This window comes from Ammospiza nelsoni, chromosome 9, assembly GCF_027579445.1.
Source record: "Ammospiza nelsoni isolate bAmmNel1 chromosome 9, bAmmNel1.pri, whole genome shotgun sequence".
Classification (NCBI taxonomy): Eukaryota; Metazoa; Chordata; class Aves; order Passeriformes; family Passerellidae; genus Ammospiza; species Ammospiza nelsoni.
The window spans coordinates 8,715,596-8,733,985 of NC_080641.1; the positions used below are offsets into that span (position 1 = coordinate 8,715,596).

The 18,390-nt window shown below is 46.5% G+C and overlaps 1 protein-coding gene across 2 annotated transcripts in view; it reads right to left on the minus strand.

Moving 5' to 3' along the window:
• The window catches only part of XPR1 (xenotropic and polytropic retrovirus receptor 1), a 109,482-nt gene extending 92,436 nt beyond the window's left edge, over nt 1–17,046 (minus strand). The window contains exons 1-2 of one of the 2 annotated variants that reach the window (XM_059478596.1): nt 16,789–17,046; nt 9,963–10,014 (exon numbers count right to left, since the gene is read on the minus strand). In XM_059478596.1, coding sequence (XP_059334579.1) covers nt 9,963–10,014; nt 16,789–16,857 — 121 coding nt within the window. In that variant the 5' untranslated portion in view covers nt 16,858–17,046. The remainder of the gene's footprint in view (nt 1–9,962; nt 10,015–16,788) is intronic. The other variant, XM_059478598.1, reaches the window with a different exon arrangement.
• Between the last annotated feature and the right edge of the window lie 1,344 nt (nt 17,047–18,390).

The window sequence follows — 18,390 nt, forward strand, 5'->3', positions numbered from 1 at the left end:
TACCCCATTTTACTGCCTCTCCTGTGACTCACTCCTGCAGCTGAGCCCATAAAGGACCTGGGTTCACCCTCAGCAACCACACCAATGCCCCGGCACACAGCATTCAACCCAAAAAAATCACAACAAACTCATACCAGAAATGATCAATCAGCTGGAAGAGGAGAGAATGGAAATTAAAAATGGGTGTTTAGAGCAGCAGTGCCCATTTTCCCCCTCTGGCTGACCCACGGCAGGGCTGCCAGGCTGGCACTGAGCCCTGTGACTCCCAGAGGGTGCAGGGATGGGATCCCAGCAAGGAGCTTCCAGAACAGCAGCCTTGGCCACATGTCAGAACAAGTCTGCAACCGTGGGACAAGGCAGATCCCAAGTTATCAGCTCACCCACACTGATCTTTGCAGCTCCTCTGCACTTTGCCCCACAAAGTTTAGGAGCATTTATAAAAGCGTGCAAAAGCAATTACAGTAAAAATAAAACCAAGGTTATAAACACAGTCTGGATGTCAAATTTGCCTCTTTTTCTATTTAGAGCTGGCATTTCAGCGTGCAGAAAATTCTCACTCCCTCTCTAAAACGTGTGCTTGGGGCTATATAGCACATGCAAAATAAATTGCATTTATATTGGTATTTATATTCCCCCCCTCTTGGCCATACTGCCTTGCCTTTCTTGTTTAGTCAAATAGCCTGCCAGCTTCTCATCAAGAAGTAGAAATTGGTTTTCCATCTCCTAGGAGATAAACAAGGTTTCCCCCTTGCAGAGGGGAAGCCAAGCTGCTGAGTGCACAATTTGAGAACAGTCAGTGCCCAGAAAGGCTTTGCACCATCCCAGGGATGTCTGTGCCCTCTGTGATCCCAGTCACCACCCTGGACAGAGAAAAACCACTTTAAAAAGTAAATTTATGTCTTCTCAGGCAGTTTTCTTTGTGATTTTTAGTTAAACATAGACAACTCTGACTCATGGTGCTGCTGCCTTACAACTAAGGAATTTTATGTACTCTTCTCAAACCAGAGGTTAGTAAAATATATTTATACCTCTCCATAGTTTCCCCTTCTCCGTTCCTAAAAGAACTGGACTACAGAATCAGGCTTTCACACTTAGGCTGTGCTAATTCAGGGAGAAGAGGTCACCACACTCAACAAAGGCAGCATAAAACAACCTAAAATATCTTAACTACATGGCCGTGTAATAAATAGAATAATATAGAAATTTTTGAAGCAATTTTTTTAACAGTGGCTTTGTAAAACCAAGATGCTGTAGCTCTGCAGTTTTAAGCTGTAACTAAAGATTATGTATTTACAAAAAGCACATTTTAAAATGAATTCTTTATCTGCTTGATGTCAAGCTATCAGGCTACAGATACAATGTTAAAAAAAACAACACAGGTGAAATATGCAACTAGCTTTCATTTTCACTTCAGAAACGAGAAGTCACCAGGACTGGGTTGACTTTTTGCCACGTTGTTGCAAGTTGTAAAATTACCTAATCCAAGAGACAGACCTTCTCATGTTGGGAGACCAATTGTGCAATATTCCCTGCGTGTTGTGGCCTTCCTGCAGATGAAGAGAACACAAAGGACCACTCCAGGAAGAGGGACAGCCTTGGGTCCTGCACCACATCCCACAGAGATGTCACCACTCCATGGCCATTTTTCTGAAGCATCTCACAAGCAGCTATGATGTAGAAGAATGAGCTCTCCTTCCAGGGACACTCTGCTCATTCCCTTGGCCACAGAATGAATTTTTAAAGAGAGAGAAACCAATCAACCTTAATTCATGTTGCATTATTCACTGAGTAGCTACAGTCTCATCCAAAAATCCTAATTGTCTAATAATTCAAGTCACCTATATCAAACACAGTGCCAAAGGAATGTCTAGAAAGCCAGAGGCTGCCTCACACACACACTAAATCTTGCTGTTAAGATGTCTAGAGAAGCCTTTTTTTTAAAACAAAGCAATAAATACTGGCCTCTTGCATAAACATGTGCAGTGCTCTCATGTGTACAGGCACTGTGCTGCCTGGTATCTCACTGCTGTCTCAGGAGTGCTGCCTGCCAATCTTCCAGCAGTGAAAATCCACTTTCCAACCCTTGAGCTCTGACCATTAGCATGAAACCTGGCACATTCCAGCTAAATTACAAGCACTGTTAATTCCTCTAAGGCATCTTAGTGTATGGGAAAGCAAACGCAGGAAGGAAAAAGAAAAAATAATTTTAAAAGGGGAAAAGGCCCAGCTGAGCATTTCTGATGTTGCTCTTATCCTACATCATTAAGGAACCATCTCCATCCCTTCTGCAGCAGAAGGTTTCAGACCTGCCAGGGAAAGCTGGCTCTAGGTCAGCCCTGGGATGCCAGGTCCAGCTCCCACCCTGACCTCCTGCACCTCCCCAGCTCCTGGATTATCCTGGGTTTAACACCTCTGAGCACTCAGTACCAAAGGATGCTGAAATAAAGGGAAAAAGGGCACAGGACAAAGTTACAGAGCAAAACGGTGAAGGGTCTAGAGGGGAAACCATCTGAGAGAGGCTGAGGGCTTGTTCAGCCTGCAGAAAAGGAGACTCAGCAGAGTCATCATCTTCCTCATGAGGGACAGGCACTGATCTCTGCCCTCTGGTGCCCAGTGGCAGGGAGGGAATGGCCTGAAGCTGTGTCAGGGCAGGGTTAGGTTGGATATCAGGAAAAGGTTCCTCATCCAGAGGGTGTCTGGGCACTGAACAGGCTCCCCAGGGAACTGGTCACAGCACCAAGCCTGACAGAGCTCAAGGAGCTTTTGGACAGAGCTCTCAGGCACATGGTGTGACTCTGGGGATGGTCCTGGGCAGGGATAACAAGAGCTGGGACTTCACAACCCTTCCAACTCAGAACCTGTGCAAACCCAGGGCACTGGGAATATTTCTCTGTGTGCTCTGGGCTGCCCTGACACCCAGGGCAGCACTGACTCTGACCCTCATTCATGGAGAAAGTTTCCTAGATTTCAAGATAGACTGGAATCCACAAAAGTGTGGAATAGATTATAGAGAGCAGTGCAGGTGTGTCACTGGGTGAGAAATTCAGGATTTGGGATTTTCAGTGTGCTGTGGATGGAAGCAAGATGGAGGGCACAGGGTGTGGTCCTGGGTTTCTTCTTCATGGGTTTGGGTGGCATTTTGTAACTGGACAGAAAAGTCTGCACTGGGGGCTCTTTGGGATCAATTATTGGGTTAAAAGGGAAAATTATCCAGGCGTCAGTTCTTAATTGGATTGTTTGGTCTTCAAAGACTTTGTAACAAGAGATTGTTGGCCATTTTGTGCCTTCTAATGAAAAGCTGCAGAACTCACAGTAGTGACACTGTTTCACTGATAAGAGATAATAAATACCTGAATCCCAACATGAACTGCTGTCTCAGGTGCCTTCAATCCAGACACAGAGAAACCCACAACTGGTACCTCCACAATGATTCAATAAACTGCCTCTTCCTAAGCCATCAGCCTGTTTTTTGGTACACCTAGGACTCGAGTTTTTCACTCAGCATGAACGTGTCAGAGCAATCTGAGCTGCTGCTCAGAGCACAGCAAAAGGCTGAAGGTTTGCTCAGCAGCAACACAAGCTTCCAGGCTTGTCCACACAGATGAAGCAGAGAATCAGCCAGGAGCTGGCCATGAGGTAAATGGAAAGGGTGAGGAAGTCCAGCATTTCCACTGACTGCAATCACAAGTTCCTTCATAAAGAAATGGTGATCAACCTGATAAAGCACCTACCCCCATGAGCTTCTTGGTTCCCTGTGTGGTCCCACAGCAACCCAAGAGCCCCAGGGAGGTTCCACTGCCTCCAGGAGACTTTCTGGTTTATAAGAAGGCAGGACAGCACCCTGGGCACACCAGCAGGTCCTGAATGTGCTGTCAGACCACAACTTGAGGACCTGTGGTCTGTGGGACAGTAATGACATCCAACCTTGTATTGGCTGGTTGTCTCCACAATCAACTTTCAATCACCCAGTTTGCCTGGGGACAGACTTTCTAGCAGAGCCTGTTGTGTTAGGACAGGGGATAATGGTTTCTATCTGAAAGAGGGTCAGTTTAGATGACATGTAAGGAAGATGGTTTTTTCACAGTGAGGGTGAGAAGGCACTGGCACAGGCTGCCCACAGAAACTGTGGCTGCCCCATCCCTGAAAGTGTTCAAGGCCAGGTTGGACAGATCTTGGAGCAACCTGGGACAGTGGAAGGTGTCCCTTCCCATGTCAGGAGGGCTGGACTAGATAACCTTTATGGGTCCCTTCCAACCCAAACCACTGTCTGATGCCATTCTGTGACTCCAGCTCTGTGCCTCACCTGGCCTTTACTCCCCACCCACGTTACTCTCCTGACTGGCTGAGCACAATTCAGGCTCCTGGTGCTCATCACCCCAGAGGAAGTCACTGTACCAGCAGTGTGGGCTGCTCTGGAGGCACAGAGAGTGGCAGGGCTGGGTACAAAGCAGTGTCTGTGCTGACTTGCTGTGAGCACTGAGCCGCTCCTGACAGCAAAATGACTTTGACATGAACACACGGTACTCCACATTTGCACACAGGCATCTGTGCTCCAAATATTTTAGTGAGCATCCAGCTGTTCTCTCTGGACCCTACTCCAACCATATGCACTGTTTACCTTTCAAATTTTATTGCTCCAGGGGAAGAGAAACCAGGCCTCTCCTTCTCTAAATGCTGGTGTGCTGCCAAGCTCTCCTCCTGTCCACCTTTTGCACACTCTGGGAGCTAACATTTGCCACAAGCCCAACAACCTATTTTTTACAGCTAATTCAATACCTGGCATCAAATCTCCAACTGAGAAGAGGATTGTCATGGGATTATATATTTTCTTTTTGTTAGTTTACATACTAATTATGAATACAGAGGTTGAATTACAGCCTAGACAGAATCAAGGAGCTGCATCTGGGGTGTAGGACACCAACCCCTGTGTCCTCATGGGTGTGTGATGACATGCTGAAATAAAGACAAAGCATTAATCTCTTTGTGACTGCTTCTGATGTGCAGCACTTCTGCTGAAGACTCTTTTAAAGCCTTAAGCATTTCCCATGTAAACAAAACCTCAAGCCTCTACAAAGTAAGCTTGTGTAATTGGAAATAAATGTTTATTTGGAAATAAAAAGAAGGCATCTGCATATACACAGACAAATCATAAGCCTTTGATCAACCCTACAAAGCATGTCTGCATGTAACAAAAACTGTCAGGCTCATAACTTCCTCTGGAAAGAAAAAGAATGTGATGTCCTACATCCTACTTATTCACCAAGATTATTTATGCCCCTAAAGAACACTCTTTAGTCTGTTCAGTAACAGAAATAAATCCAAGCTAAAGATCTGTAGCTGTCAGTCAACAGAGCAAGTGCTTTACAAATGAAAGCAGAAACAAGGGTGGAGTAACATGGGACATGCTGCCAGTGCTGGCACTCTCAGAATGTCCCAAACTTGCATCTCTTGCTTTCCTAATCCATCAGGAGCAAAGAGGAGACCACAAAGATTACAGGCACCAGCAGAGGATATCTGTCACCACTAAAGCTTTTCCCCTACCAATTCATGGTGCTTTAGCACCACCTCTTACTTTTTGGGTTTGAATTCTACCCTAGAGCATCTGTACTCCCCACTCCTACCCTGATACACCATTCCATCCCCACAGAACCAGTGTGATCCTTGTTTGAAAGGTGCCACTGAAATTCAGAATTGGGGTTAAATAATTCCCATAATGGGATGACACAACAGGACACTCCTCTACCATCTGATATTACCCAACAATATTTGTTTACACAAGTATTAAAGAGAGGATAAATTTAAATATCTGAAAGGCAAATATTCGAGGAAATAATATTCAGAGTGGCCCCTGTCCATTGGAGCAGAAAATGGGGATGAATAATTTACAGCTGCACTTTGGTGGCCACGGCAGCACCGTGAGGAGCTCGGGGAGATGCCGACACAGCTGCTCACCAAGTGGAATAATCAGCAGCACTCCCAGCAAGAATGGTCCACTAACCTGCTTTACTTAGGTGACAAATGGAACAGGAAGCAGTGGGAGGACAAGGAATCAACAAAAAAACCACCCCAGCATGCTCCCAGTGAGGTCAGAATTTCATGTTTTTGCCGTACCGCACATTCTGCCTCAGAGGAAAGCAGAGCTATGCTCGGGTTTAGCCTCTAAATCATCACAGATTCTTGCTAAAGGTGCCTTAGGGTCACAAAAGGATGCCTGGTTTGGCACACTTGCATTCAGGCCTTCCTGCTGTGCTACAAGGAGCTGGGAATGATATCCTGGGAACAGCATCCACTCATCCCCCTTGTTCTGGTAACAGTGAGCAGAAGGCAACAAACAGCTAAGGAAGCAAACACGCTCCAAAGAACTCTCCAGAAAGCCAAGCAAGGCTCATGGTACAGCTGGGAATCCAGCAGCATTTGATACCTCTCCCAGTGATGTGCAGGGATTGAATTAACAGACTGAGCACTAATTTAGTACAGATGTTGCTCAGGTGGAAGGATGGTGCAGGTTTCATCAGGGGATTGCCTTGTAAAAAGATGAGGAGCATCTGGAGGAATAACACTGGCATAAAGAAACTGTCATTACAAAGGAGACAGACAGATGAAAAAAAATGTATCTTTGAACAGATTAAAGAAATCTATGTGTACAGCCAGGAACTGCCAGAAAAGACATGCTACAGTCTGGAGTAACTCTCATGAAACACAGGGAGCCACACCACCTTGGAATTGTGTGTGGGGACAGCTACAAACAATCTCCTCCTACCATAAAGCCTTGACAGGTTTTGCTTATCCACCTCTACAAGGGTTTTTGTTCAAATCACAGTCCATTTATTACCCAAAAATAGGAAAAAGCAGGTAGACATAGGTGTGATTCAATGTAGCACAGGGAGAAGGGTCACCATGATAAATAATCACAGAATAACCTGCACAATTTAGAGCCAAGACCCTCTTCCCAGCAGCACTTTGTCCACTAAAGCAGCACAAGCAACTATCCCTTGCAAAACTTTAGGAGTCATTCTGAAGTTAGCTTTGTTTACCCATCCACACACAGAAAATACCTAAATACAAACCCACAGAAAGCTGTTCATGATGGATGGCTCACCTATTACCTGCCTTGCCATTATTTACAACATGCCTTGCATGGGTAGCACTTTTTTTGTTGTTTTAAAGAATTTCCAAAGTGCTTTCAGCATTCTTCTAAGGGAACAGGAAGCATTTCTGTCTATACACAAATTTTACTGACTGACATAGTAAGCAGCCTGCAGCAGAAATCTAAGAAATTCATTCACAAATGCCAGATCACACATCCAGCCAAGCAGAATAAGAACGAGGAACAGCCTCAGCTTTGCTGTACAAAACTCCCTTGTCTTCACAATCCAATATATTATCCAAAGATTAGCTTACAATTCATGCAAGGTAAATCAAAGCCAGCTCTGGAGCTCTGCAGCGTGTCTGTGATCAACAAGATCAATTAGCAAATGGATTTTAGTTAGACCAGTCTAAAATGAGATTACATCAGGCTCATACTGGGAGGCTGGGTTTCAGTAGCACAGCCCTGTAGTCTCTGTGCTGAGCTCAAAACAACACACAAGTATCCATTGCAAAATCCATATTAAACTGGAAACATGCAGGCCAACAGCCAGCCCCTGACAATAGCTGCTCCATTCCCGCCCAAAATACAAGAACTTGCTCCAAATCCTGATAGGGACTAGAGCAGGGTTCTGAGCATGGTTTGTGTGCAGTCAAGTACTAAACCTGGCCTAAAGTTTCTATGAACAAAGGCAGAAGGGCTTAAAAAAGAGAAGGATGAAAGCAACAGGGATGGAAAAATGGTGTTGATTTATCTCCAGCACAAAAGGTGAAGGAATTAGTGGAACTGCTCTGCACTTAAGGGCAGGTCAGACAGACAGATTTAAATAGGAGTGGCTCAAAACTGTTTGGATTATATTCTCTATAGTACAGAGGAAAACACCCAACCCCTCCAAAAATGAACAGAACATTGTTCCACAGATGGAAACTGTCTTAAGTCATTGCTTTCCTTTTGTTGAGGTTTTTACAGCATCAGAGGAGGCAGAAGCACAGGTCAAAACTCTAACAGTGTTTAAAAGAGCATAAATATATCATTTAATTCTTCCCCTCCTCTTGCTTTGCCAAACAAACATCACAGCACATTACAGAACACCACTGCAGCACAAGCACTGAAAATAGAGAAATCAAAATGCTGAATTATAACATTTTACAATTCAAGACCACCTTGAAATCCCAGATAAACCTGGCCAAGCCCAGGAAGTCACATTCCAACATCAGACTACAAAGTTCCATCAGCACAGACACCATTTGCTCACACTGTCAATAATAAACCAATGGACAGAAGAGAGGAAGAAAAAAAGTCTTATAATTGTTCCAGTCCCCCATAAAAATATTGCTGGATTTTTAATAACATTAGTAACTTGTCTTTAAAAGTTATTACAGTCAGTTAGGCCTACACAGAAAACTTCAGTTCCTCATAGTCTTATGCTCTAGAGGAGAGAGGTTTGTGGGTGGGTTTTATGGAATTTTGCTACTTTAAAATAATAAAGCAAGACTTTCCTCTTTGCCACTGCATGTTGACTTTTCCAAAGATAATCCATAGATTTTGGATTCTAGGACCATAACCTTTAGAAACCTAGTAATAGGATCTGTATTTAGAGAAAAGTAAGATTTTTTTAAACAAAATCAGCACAATGAGTTGAGTGAGCTACTAAGTGTCAGGTTAAATTTAAAATTTACACCTGCCTGAGCATTGATTCCACAAAGTCTTCAGCTTGGAATGCACCTCTGAAGAGTTTAAGGGCAGACTGCCCCATCCCACACACACTCTCTTCAGCTATTAATTATTGCAGCTCTGGCTTTAAAATTCTAATCAAAAAACAGGTGAAGTTGAGTTGAATTAAAAAAAAAAAATCACATTATATTAACTATGGCACACCTCATTTCCCAGTTCTAATCAACAAAAGGAAAGTAATTAATGGCCTAACATTTAGAGTGACCAGCATTGCTGATGTTAGACAACTGACTACACAAGGAGCAGCACTTGTTCTCCTGCTCTATAAATATACAAGAAAAATATACAAGAAATATACAAGAAAAATATACAAGAAAAATATACAAGAAAAATATACAAGAAATATACAAGAAATATACAAGAAATATAAAAGAAACCCAGAGGGCCATGTTCAGAAATTAGTAAAATTAACTCTGCAATAAAAGTGAAAATAATAAAGGTAAGGAGGTTATAAAGCAGCCAGAAATCCACATGATGGGCAAGAAAGTAAGGAGTGAAGCAACAGAGAGGCTTCAGTACTTTAAAGACAACAAAAGGAAGATACAGAAAGCAAAAGACTCTATTAAGAAATTTTGCAGAGATCATCACTTAATTAAACAAACCATTTAAAATTCAGTGAGCTAAAAACCTAACACCTTACTAGAATAATCTAGAGCAGTCAGAAGGCAATAAACACATGCAAAGAAGAAGATATACTCATGTGCACATGGGAGAGGCAGCAGAGCATTCAGGGAGGACACAGAACAAAAGGATGAGACTCCTGCAGCTCAAATCACCAGTACCAAACCAGGAGCCAGTGTCTCTCCAGCACAGCTATCTCCCAGAGTGGCAGGCTCTCACAGCAAAACAAAGCTCTATTCTCAAGCCATGAAGAAAATACTTCCACCACTGAATGACCTTATAAGCAAGAGGAATCCAGCTGTTGCTGTCTCAAACTATACAAAGCCATTTATTGTCCCAACAAAGGAGGACAAAGAGTTCTAACAATCAAATATAGCATGCAGGCTGTGAAAGGCCAGGCATTTGCCCATCAGGATATTAAGTTTACCAATTTAGGAGGATTAAGGACAGAAAAGTAGCAGGACTACGTGTCCAGCACACAGTGCCAAGAAAAACACAACTGTGGGTTCAATTTGCTTACCTTCTATAGAAGGGGCCTGGTCTACAGCTGCATATAGCATCTCCTTCAAAGCCTGCAAGGGAGGGGCAGAGAACAAGGAACACAGTTAGCATGAAAAGAGGAAAAAAAAATTACACTGTTTTGATATGCCTGTTTGAAAACAAAAGCAATTAAAGCCCTTTTATCCTGCAGACTGGCACAGAAAGCTGTGGGATGTGATGTCAAGGCTATCACACACATTTCTGTTCACAAGTGAAACAGGTTCATGTTTACTGACTGCTTTATCTCCAGCCTGTTATCTTAATCATCTATAAAATTTATTCCAACTGTACATTTCAACATCTTCCTTCAGAAAAATGTTCCCCAGTTGGTAGGATGTAAAGGCTTTACATTAAAAAAATGAGGAAATAACAACAAAACCTGAAGTGTTGCGTGACACAGAGGAGTTTGTCAAGGCAAATGGAGGAGAAGCAGCCTCAGGGATATCTCATCACTGTTACAGAGGATCACAAAAATACACATACATGCTGAAAGCTGAAGGCAACATGATGAAGGAGATTAGGGAAGCAAGGGTGATGGCCTGCTCTAGAGGTGGGAACTGAAGGGCAACATTAGCACCAGCCAGAATTAATTAAGTAATCAGGTTTCAGGTGCTGGAGGCACCACGAACTGCCTTGCAGTTGTTGAGGTGCTGGCATTACCCCAGGCACAGGTTAAAGGTTTGCTCACTCACATCCACGTGAACTGAATTCTGATCAATGGCTGAGGGAGTGAGGGGAGTTCAGGGGAGGGTCACAGTGAGGATCAGAGGGTGGGAGCCCCTCTGCCATGGAGACAGGCTGGGAGAGCTGGGGGTGTTCAGCTGGAGAAGGCTCCAGGGAGCCCTTAGAGCCCCTTCCACTGCCTAAAGGGGCTCAAGAGAACTGGGGAGGAACTTGGGACAGTGGCCAGGAATATCAGGACAAGAGGGAATGGATTCAAACTGACAGAGGGCAGGTTGGAGTAAAATAATAGGGAAAAATCTTTACTGTGAGGCTGGTGAGGCCCTGGCACAGGGTGCCCAGAGAAGCTGTGGCTGCCCCATCCCTGCAAGTGTCCAAGGCCAGGCTGGATGGGGCTTGGAGCAACCTGGGATAGTGGAAGGGTTGTGGAGTGGGAACAAGATGATCTTAAATGTCCCTCCCAACCCAAAATATTCTAGGACTTTATGAATAACCTGAGCCATCATTTTGGAACTAAAAGCCAGAGGGAAGGACCCATTCCTACTGCACAGTGATTTGCATATACACACCTCACATCTTAATGCCCATACTGAACGTGAGTACCCTCCTCCACCACCACAAAAACCTGACCTTATTCCCTCATTCTTGAGCCCACAGAAATCTAACACAAAAAAAGGAATTCAGGTCTTCTTAGTTCCTATCTATTCTTCCTGATTCTCAATGTATCCCATACTTCCATAATCCTGAAAGACAGCAGAAGCAGAGGTGTGTGTCACAGTGCCCCAGGAGAAAACCTCCCAGGTTAAATGACAAATCCCCCAAAAAACCCTGGAGGTAAAAACCATCAGCTCAGCAGCTGGGAGCTGAGTGCTGTTGTAACACACTGGGCAAACACAAGGTCTAAAGGACAAGTGTGTTTATCACAAGATACCCAAGGTGGCTGCCTGCACCAGCAGCCCTGGCAACTCTCAGAGGTCTGGCTCCTGAGTCAGAGGTCTCAGCAAAGGTCACTTGCATAATTGTTTTCCCAACTGAGCCACTGCTGGGTGATCCTCATGCCAGCAGCACAGCTATGCTCTGCTCTTGGTGCTTTTCTGACATTCCTCAGGAGCACTGGCCACTCCAGTCCTCTCCCCCCACGACTCACTGCTCAGCAGCACATGATCTGCCTCTGCACACCAAGCAGGCAAAAAATCTTCCTCCTTTTCCATCCCAGTCGTCATCCTCACCTACCTGTAACTTTTTCCATGAACCACAACCAACATGTGACACAGGATAAACAAACCAGAAGAGACAGCACATTGAAAGTCACTGTAGCAACAACTCATCTCTTAACCCACCCGGAGGTAAGCCCAGTGTAATTCCTATCTCTGGTTTTATCAGTCATTTTTAAAAAACAACAAATGCAAAAGGACAACATTGACAGTCCTGCACTAAATAATCTTGAAAGCTGAAGGTGTCAGTCGTCCCACAGACCCCTCCCCATGCACACTGACATGGTACAACCTGGCAGCTGCAGGGCAGCAGATTTTGTTACTGCCTTCCTGACCTATATAAGTAAACCAATAACCTCAAAGTGAAAGACTCAGTGCTCCTTCACACCTAAACTATTTAGCCCTCTAGATTACAGAATTTTAGAACTGATTGTTTACTAAAGTGATCCATCACTGTCAATGTGAAACACTTAAGAATTACTCTTTCTGCCCTCAAACTAAACAAAATGGGTTATTTCCCTGCTTTAGACTGCGCCAGTGCTACACCTTGCACCATCAGTCAACTTGTGGAAATACATATGAGAGAACAAAACAAAAAGGCAAAAAGAAAACAAAAATGGAACTCTCAGACCTTAACAGTGAACAAAATTAAGGACAAAAACCTTAAAACACTCAAAAAAACCCCTCTGTTTTAAAGGAGTCTTTCAAACCACTTAAGCTCCTCTAAGCTCCTCTGCTAACAGCCCGAAGGACAAATAGTGAAATAGCACAACAGATTTGTGTCAGGAGGTGGCAAGCCTGGGTGTGAACTGCCTATCATGGAGCTGGGTTTGACAGCAGAGTTGGCCACCTCCCAAAAGCTGAAAGCCTGTTTCAGGAGACACTGAAGGCAAGCAGGCAACCTCAGCTCTCCTCTGCCCCCACCCACTTCCTGCTGCAGGTGGTGTCTGGGAGAAATGATGCCTAAAACTCAGCAACCTGTTCCTCTCCTGCAACAGCAGAAGGACTTAAAACCTGAGGGTTTTAAGGACTTTAAAACCTTTAAAAAAGGGAAGGGAGGTCACCTGCTCACACCTTTACCCACGTCTGCCATGAACTCTGCACCTGTAATAACTGTTGTGCTCCTCCTCCCTCCCCAGTTGTGGAGATGTCAAAGGTATGATGTACTTTTTCTATAAAAATACCATCAGGCTCCTGCAGAGAAACAAATTCAGGCCAGATTAAGTGCAACCAAACAGCCATCTGGCAACTGTGCAAGTGACTTGTACAGTTCCATCAGCTGGATGTGCAGATCCACATTTGCATTTAGAAGCCTGAGCAATGCTCTCCTGCTGAAAGTAATCCAGAGAGGGACATGAAAACAAAGGAATCCAGGAGGGTTTGTGGATAAACAGAGGACTCACAACCCCAATATTTCCCTGCATCAAAAATTAGCATTATATGCAGCAGAGCACACTCTCAGCCAAAAAAAAAAAAAAAAAATAAAAGCATCAGCTGAAATTCATGCAAGTTACCTGAATTTGTTCAGTACTGTGTGGAAATGAGAATTCCACAATTCTGACACAAAAAGTTGGGATTGTGTTTGTTTTCACGTTTTTCCTGTTTTCCATTTTTCCAGTTTTCTTATTTTTCCAAAGGAACTGAAGGGTAAATGAGTGGCCCAAAACTTTTAAGGCAAAAATGAACACCTAAGCAGTGCATATCACAGCTGTAGTTTAACAGCTAGGAAAATGTTTTTTACATTTTACATTTCTTCTTTACAGAAGAAAATGCACTGCCAGAGCCCCTCAAACAAGGTGAGCAAATCCTCTCACTGCTGCTGCCAGGGTGAGGCACATCCACATCATTTCATGCAATCTTTAGAATGGAAAGCCAAATCAGGTCCACCATGATTTAAAGCTCCACGTTACTGTTGGCTCAGTCATGGTAAATGTCTTTGGGAAAAGCTGAATGAAACAGAAGAGCATTCACTGCCATTTTCCCTCTTTTCTGTAAGCTCCTTCTCAAAAAGCTCAGATGTACAGTAATGGTCACTGCAGAGTTTGTGCTGAAAGAAAATATCAATCTAAGTCACACCCTACCAGCCCTAAGCCCAGGCAACTTCCATACTTCCTACAAGCACACTTAGAATACCTAAACTGATTATTTTTGGAGGGAAAGAGCATGTGGATGGTAAGAAGTTTTGAGGACTGTCAATTGTTCAAGACCACCCGAAAGTGAAGCTACATTTTTAGGTATTGAAACCACAACAATTCCATTCTTCTTTCTGAGGTTATCACCAACAGATTACACCTGGTCTGACAAGGCAAAGCTTGCTCCAAATCCCTTCAAAGGATCTCACAGATTACCTGGGTCCTGCCACACTTCAGGAATCTCCTACTCTCCAGTGGAAATAACTCCAAATACCAGAGGAGGAAATTAAGATGAGGGGAGGTAAGCTTTATGATACAGAACAACTTAGAGAAAGCAATTTCTGCATCATCTTTTAGTCCTCTCACGGGGAACAGCTTCAAACTGAAAGAGAGCAGGGGTAGATCAGATATTGGGCAAAAAATCTTCCCTGAGGGTAGGGAGGCCCTGGCAAAGGTTGCCCAGAGAAGCTGTGGCTGCCCCATCCCTGGAAGTGTCCAAGGCCAGGCTGGATGGGGCTTGGAGCCACCTGGGATTAGTGGAAGATGTCCCTGCCCATGGCAGGGGATGGGACAAGATGATCTCTAAGGTCCCTTCCAACTCAAACCACTCCAGAATTCTGTGATCTTGAATGTGACATCCTAAAAACAGGAAAAATCTTTCCAGAGTTAAAAACCTACCCAAGAAGATCTCTCACTCTGAGAGGGTGTTTCCTGCTTTAATTAAAAAGATATAAACTGTGAGGTGAAGAAACAATATAACACTATTTAATACACAAATAATGTTTTAAAAGTTACTGTGACACCTTCTAAAAGCAGCACTGCACACAAGTAACACAGGCAAAGTTTAACCTCACATTTGCTGATCAACAATGGGAATTTTTTTTCTGGACAAAGGAGGGCTGGGTGCTTTTTGGCTCAGGTATAATCAACAAGTAAATGGAGGCAGTGCTGGGCTTTTATGCACTGCACCCACACGACCACCAGTCACTGAATAATAAATGCCAGGCTATTCCATCACTGTAATATGCATGAGCAGGAGGCTGACTCACATCCAGCCAGCTGCAACAAGGCAAACAAAGAGTTTGAAAGTTGTTACTGAAAGGGAAGGTGAGGTTTGTGTTTTCCCTCACTCCACATTAAGCTGTCTATTCAAGGGGGAGATTACTTGTGATTAGAAAGAGTAACAACTTGAGGGGAAGTTGTTTTGACTGAAATATACATTTTAAACCGGGCTGGAGGAAGGGAGAATGACATAATGATAGTGCCCTAGTTAAAACAGCTGAAAATTAACTTCCCATAATGAAAACAGTGGCCGAGGAGCAGCAGAGCTCTTCACACATTAATCAGGGTGTCGTAGTTCACTGGGTCTCCTTCCCCTCTCTCCACAGCTGTTTGCTCAGCAGGCAGCCAGATCTTTCACCCTTTTATTTCCCACCTCCAAAGCTGCTCTTAGGAAGATATCCAAGCTTTCTTTTTTCAGGAGCAGAACACAACTCTCCCAGGGATAACCCATTAGAGACACGATGCAGAACTAAGCTGGCTCTTTAAAAATAAATAATCAAGACAATGGTTTTCCTCCTCCTCAAAGACTGATGGCACTATTTGGCCATCTAGCTCTCCACATCATTCAAGGAGATCACAATATTGTTGTAAAGCCAAACCCAAGTGCAGTTTTTATTTAAATATCCATTCCTCTGCAGGCAGGTGAAGGGAAACAAAGGAAGAGTGAAAAGGGCAGATATAAACTTCTCAAGCTCGACATTATAACAAAGCAAGCTAAGATAAATGTGGTTTTCCTTGCAAATGCAGACAGATTAATACGGATAGCATAAATAAATTGCTGTTATAGTCCTAGGGAGAAAATACAGGCCCTCAAACAATAACAAATGTTGCGTGGTTTTAACTGAGTCAATCAGTCAAGAAGTTTTGCTGATCACGGCTGTCCTATAATCAGCTTTCCGTTGTCTAGATTTAATTATTACTTGTGGAAAAGACATCGCTGGCACTTGCCACTTTTACTGCTGACACTGACATAGGAAATGGTTTTACTACAAATTACCAGCCCGCCAGCTCCGTCCAGTTCCAAGCAAGCCCGGAATCGGTGTGATAAATCTGAAACGAAGCAATCAGCGTGACCTTTAGCAGGCTGGCCTGATAAAGCCCAAAAAAAGCCGTGTTCTGCAGATAATTCACGATTAATGCAGCAGAACTTGCTGCAAACAGTGCTCATAAACGCCCCGACTGGAGTGCGAAACCGCGAGCTGCAGAGCCTTACTTAAAAATTGTCATAAAACCGGAGCTGATGGGGGTTTGGAGCCTGTTTTGGAGGGCTCGGGGGAGCTGATGGGGGTTTGGAGCCCTGTTCTGGGGGTTCTGAGCCCTGTTTTGGGAGCTCGGGGGATCCCAGCGCGGTGCAGGTGGCCCCGGCAGGGCAGGGAAGGCACCGGGAGCTGCCCAGCGCAGCGGGATCGCCCTTGTGAGGCCGGGAGCTCTCAAAGTCACCGCTCCTCCGGGAACCGGCGCTGGTGCTGAGCCCCCGCCGGGGCTGGCGGTACCGAGCGTGTGCCGCGACCTCTGTCCGCCGGCAAGAGGTTACGGGCGGTAATTAATGCACTAATTAGCGAGCCGGACAGCCAGGGCTGCCCCTCAGCCGCAGCCTCCCCGCCGCGGCGGACGCGCAGCCGCTGCCTCTCCATCAGCAGCACAGCCCCGCGGCACGGCGGGCACCGTGAGGCGCGGGGGCCGGGGCCGGTGCCCGCAGCGCTGCCCGGGGCCGTACCTCATACTGGATGTACTGCTTCCGCCACTCGGGGGTGATGTGCGCCGCGAGGTGCTCGGCGAACTTCATCCTGCCGCCGCTGCCGCCGCCGCCGGCGGGCCGGGGCCGCGCTCGCTCCGCGCCCGCAGAGCCGCCTCGGCGGCGCCTGGCTGAGAACGGGCGTCGGTAGTGGGGGGCGGGGGGGGTCCGCCGCCACCGCACATGGGCCCCCGCCCGCCCGCCCCGCCACTCCTCAGCCCGCCTCGGGCCTCCTCAGCGCCGCCCCGCCGCTGCCGCCGCCTCCTCGGCCGCCGCCGCCGCCATGTTCGCCACCGCCTCCCGCCGTCACCGCCCGCAGCCAACCGGCACCGGCACCGCGCGTCCCCGGCACCGCCGCCCGCCCACCGCCGCGGGGCGGGGCCTGCGCCCGGCACCGCCCCGGGACCGCCCGCCCGCCCTCGGCACCGCCGCACCGCCGGCCCGGGGCGGGGGCAGCGCCCGGCACCGCCCCGGGACCGCCCCGGGACCGCCCCGCGGGGAGGCGCCGTTCCCTCGCCCGCCGCCGGGGGGCGCCGCGGCTCGCGCGGGTCTGGGGTCGGGTCTGGGGCGCGGGAGCGGCGCCCGCGACCCCCGGGATGGGCGGGACAGCCCCGGAATGCGGGACTGCCTGGGGATGGGGATGGGAATGGGGGTGAGATGGGAAAGGGAATGGGAATGGGAACATGGGGACGGGAATGGGAATGGGAACATGGGAACATGGGAATGGAGGTGGGAATGGGAACATGGGAATGGAGGTGGGAATGGGAACATGGGGATGGGAACGGGAATGGGAATGGGAACATGGGAATGGGAATGGGAACATGGGGACGGGAATGGGAATGGGAACATGGGAATGGAGGTGGGAATGGGAACATGGGGATGGGAACGGGAATGGGAATGGGAACATGGGAATGGGAATGGGAACATGGGGACGGGAATGGGAATGGGAACATGGGAATGGAGGTGGGAATGGGAACATGGGAATGGGGATGGGAATGGGAACATGGGGACGGGAACGGGAATGGGAATGGAAACATGGGGATGGGAATGGGAACATGGGGATGGGAAAGGGAATGGGAACAGGAACAAGAATGGGAATGGGAACGGGAATAGAGGTGGGAACGGGAATAGAGGTGGGAATGCGAATGGGAATGGGAAAGAGAATGGGGATGGGAATGGGGACGGGGACAGGGACAGGAATGGGAATGGGTTGGGAATGGGAATGGGAATGGGGGTGAGATGAGAATGGGAATGGGGATAAGATAGGATGGGGATGGGAATGGGAATGGGAATGGGAATGGCAGTGAGACAGGAATGGGATGGAGATGGGAATGGGATGGGATTTGATGGGATGGGAATGGGATTGGGAAAGGAGTAGGATGGGATGGGATTGGTACATCATAAAGCATTGTGATGGAAAGGGAATGGGGTGGACATGAGGTGAAATGGGAAGGGGAGAAGTGTAGCAGGGAGAGTGGTGCGCATGGGGGGAAAGAAGTGGCAGGATGGGGAGGGATCAAGGAGAGGAAAGACAGAGAACAGGGGTGAAGATGGGGGAAAGAGTAGGAGAAAGTGCAGGATTGA